The sequence below is a fragment of the Perkinsus marinus genome (assembly GCF_000006405.1).
Source record: "Perkinsus marinus ATCC 50983 genomic scaffold scf_1104296934246, whole genome shotgun sequence".
Lineage (NCBI taxonomy): Eukaryota > Perkinsozoa > Perkinsida > Perkinsidae > Perkinsus > Perkinsus marinus.
Genome location: NW_003214886.1, coordinates 122822 through 125853, shown reverse-complemented (window position 1 = coordinate 125853; position 3032 = coordinate 122822). Strand labels below are relative to the sequence as shown.

The 3032-nt window shown below is 47.6% G+C and overlaps 1 protein-coding gene across 1 annotated transcript; it reads right to left on the bottom strand.

Annotated features, from left to right (window-relative positions):
• Positions 1–278: 278 nt before the first annotated feature.
• Pmar_PMAR004727 (hypothetical protein) lies at positions 279–1475 on the bottom strand. Its single transcript, XM_002785033.1, has 7 exons — positions 1419–1475; positions 1202–1289; positions 1091–1157; positions 917–1048; positions 772–871; positions 511–726; positions 279–465 (listed from the first exon to the last, which is right to left on the bottom strand). The coding sequence occupies exons 3-7, from the start codon at positions 1099–1101 to the stop codon at positions 439–441; spliced, it is 486 nt and encodes a 161-aa protein (XP_002785079.1). The 5' UTR covers positions 1102–1157; positions 1202–1289; positions 1419–1475; the 3' UTR covers positions 279–438.
• Positions 1476–3032: the final 1557 nt, after the last annotated feature.

The following is a 3032-nucleotide window of genomic DNA, read 5'->3' as shown; positions in this document are numbered from 1 at the left end:
GAAATTGTGCGTGGATTTTCATAATGTTGTGATGAGCTCAGTTAGAAAGCAAATAATATATCCCACACTGCCTATAGATGTAAAGGTATGTCGTTGAGAGAGTCAATGGGACCACGTCATACGCATACAACAGCCTTGGATTGAGCGACCCGCTCGAATGATGAATTATTATAAAATAAAAACAACACATCGATTTCTCAGTTTTTCCAGGGAGTGAAACTTTATAATTCCTAACAATCCGAAACTGACGAAGTTTTCGGTGAGGCATGGAGGTTTCTGAGCTCACCCCTTCTCCCAGTGCTCTCTCCGAAGAAAGCAACAACTGCATGAGCTCCCCCACAACGGGCCTCCCGAGTCTTCGAGAAAGCTCATCGACTCCTTTAGCGGTGGTTATCAACAGGCGAGCGGTGACCAGTTGTTCTTGCGGATCGTGTACACCTAGTTCGCGGAGTTGGCCGCGGAAACCTGAGAATTTCGGATTCCTCGAAAGGGAAGGTACAGACAACGTACGAGTGATATCAGAGGAGTCCTCCTGTTGTTGTTGTCTTGGATGAGACGGAGGTGTGGTAACGACATCAGGCAGGTGGTCACTGATGTAGAGGGGAGTCTTGCTTCGGGTGACTGTGCTCGCAGCGGTGCCGCTGGGGGTCGTACAGTTGAGTGGCGAAGGCAGGCTGGACTGGGCCGGGGTGCGTACGGTACTGTAATACATGTAACCTCCTCCACCTGAGGGGGAAGATAGAGAGCATTATGATGCTTTCGGGGAGTTACCTTCGGAAAGTGTCGGAGGAGTGGTATGGCTTGGCGACCTTCTTCGATGTAGATGAGGATGAGCGTCGACTTCACCATAATATTGAGGTTGGTACTCATCCTAGGAAAAGGAAACATGAGCGATGACTAAGGGTCTTGTTCTTACGGTAGAGGCACTGTCGGCGACGGTTGGGGTCCATATGGAAGTGGGCGTAAAGCAGGGGGCGTTGATAGCCTTCTCACACCAGCTCGAATCGTGTTGTTGGTCTTGATACGACGTCCAGTCCCGACGACCATCCTGAGGTAGAGATGGGGAGTGTCGAGGGTAGGGGAAGGGTACGGTAGGGTCATCGTCGAGACAACTGCGGCAGTGGTTAGTGAGGGTACCGTGGACGCTTGGGGACGGACTGAGGGAGAGATGGGGGAGGACGGAGGGGGAATCATAACTCACCAAGTAGTGTCGCTTTTGGACCTTCTGGGAAGGCCACTGTGAGTGATGTAGGACTCGTCGACGGAGCTCAGAGAAAGACTGCGGCCACCTGATACCATAACGGCTTGATTGACCTCAAATGGAAAGATTCGCTGGGATTGACGCGTGCGCAGAATCTTGGGTTGATCTTGAAAGATACAAAGTAGGCCCGATCGAGGTCCATCTCGCTCCCTCTCACCTTTATCGTGACCGGAGTCTGACCCTTCTAACATGTCGAGAACAGGAGTGGCCATCGAACTCGTTAAGGATAATAGCCTTATCGACCTTGTGAGCAGCTACCTGCATTTCCTTAAAATCTTGCTCTCTTACAGTTCCTCAACGGCGTGACAGCCGCCACCCGAAAAAGGGACAATACAAACTTGGGAGATTTCCAATAGACCTTAGGGGACTACTACTATGGGAGCACTTCTGGGCATTCGGTGGGGTCAGCAGTTCTCTACTGAGCCTGAGGACCGCTTCTAAGATCGCCTTTTACATGTGAAATCCAATTCTTGAAACTGTGGAGAGGTCAATAGAACCGATTCAATTCGAAATGTTTGGTTTTGAAACGCATGGACTGGACCTTCCTCTAGTCCCTTCGAAGACTGACGTTGACACGTCATCTCAAAACTTTGGGTTTTTCCTCGTGAGGAGTTATTTTCTTTTTCCCCTTCGTTTTTTCACAATTTGTGATTCCCTCGGTATGATAGTCGGCAGTAGCTGAGTATATGTAATCGAGCACCTGAGCTCGGGAGTTTCCTGTACAGTGTTGGAGTAGGAATATATGTAATCGCTTTCCTCACCTGAGCTCAGGAGTTTCCTATACAGTGTTGGAGTAGGAATATATGTAATCGCTTTCCTTAGCTGAGCTCAGGAGTTTCCTATACAGTGTTGGAGTAGGAATATATGTAATCGCTTTCCTCAGCTGAGCTCAGGAGTTTCCTATACAGTGTTGGAGTAGGAATATATGTAATCGCTTTCCTTAGCTGAGCTCAGGAGTTTCCTATACAGTGTTGGAGTAGGAATATATGTAATCGCTTTCCTTAGCTGAGCTCAGGAGTTTCCTATACAGTGTTGGAGTAGGAATATATGTAATCGCTTTCCTTAGCTGAGCTCAGGAGTTTCCTATACAGTGTTGGAGTAGGAATATATGTAATCGCTTTCCTCAGCTGAGCTCAAGAGTTTCCTATACAGTGTTGGAGTAGGAATATATGTAATCGCTTTCCTCAGCTGAGCTCAAGAGTTTCCTATACAGTGTTGGAGTAGGAATATATGTTCGCTTTCCTCAGCTGAGCTCAGGAGTTTCCTATACAGTGTTGGAGTAGGAATATATGTAATCGCTTTCCTCAGCTGAGCTCGGGAGTTTCCTATACAGTGTTGTTGGAGTAGGAATAGTAACTTTCTCGCTCAGCAGACCATCTGTGTATTTTGCCACATTTATTGGAGACTCCTATTAGGGTGTTGTTGTATCTCCTTCTTCTTCCTCCTCCCGTTTGTTGTGTGGGGTCCTCCTCCTCCTTCTCTACTACTAGTATTAACATCCAGGAGTTCTTACTCTGGCGTCGAAGTACTGTCCAACTTGCCTCTCATCTTCTACCACAACAGACTCGAATCGCCTTTTCGAGTTTACCCTCTTATTGGTCACCGAGATTGAAAGAACGTATAGAAAGGAAATACATTACTTCGTCATCGATGACCGAAATAACAGGTGAGTATCTTAGGTTGCCCTTTGAAAGATACGGAATAGGCCCGATTTATGCCATCCTTTGTTGTAGCTAATAATGCAGCCCAAGCTCTTCCTCGCTACTATGCG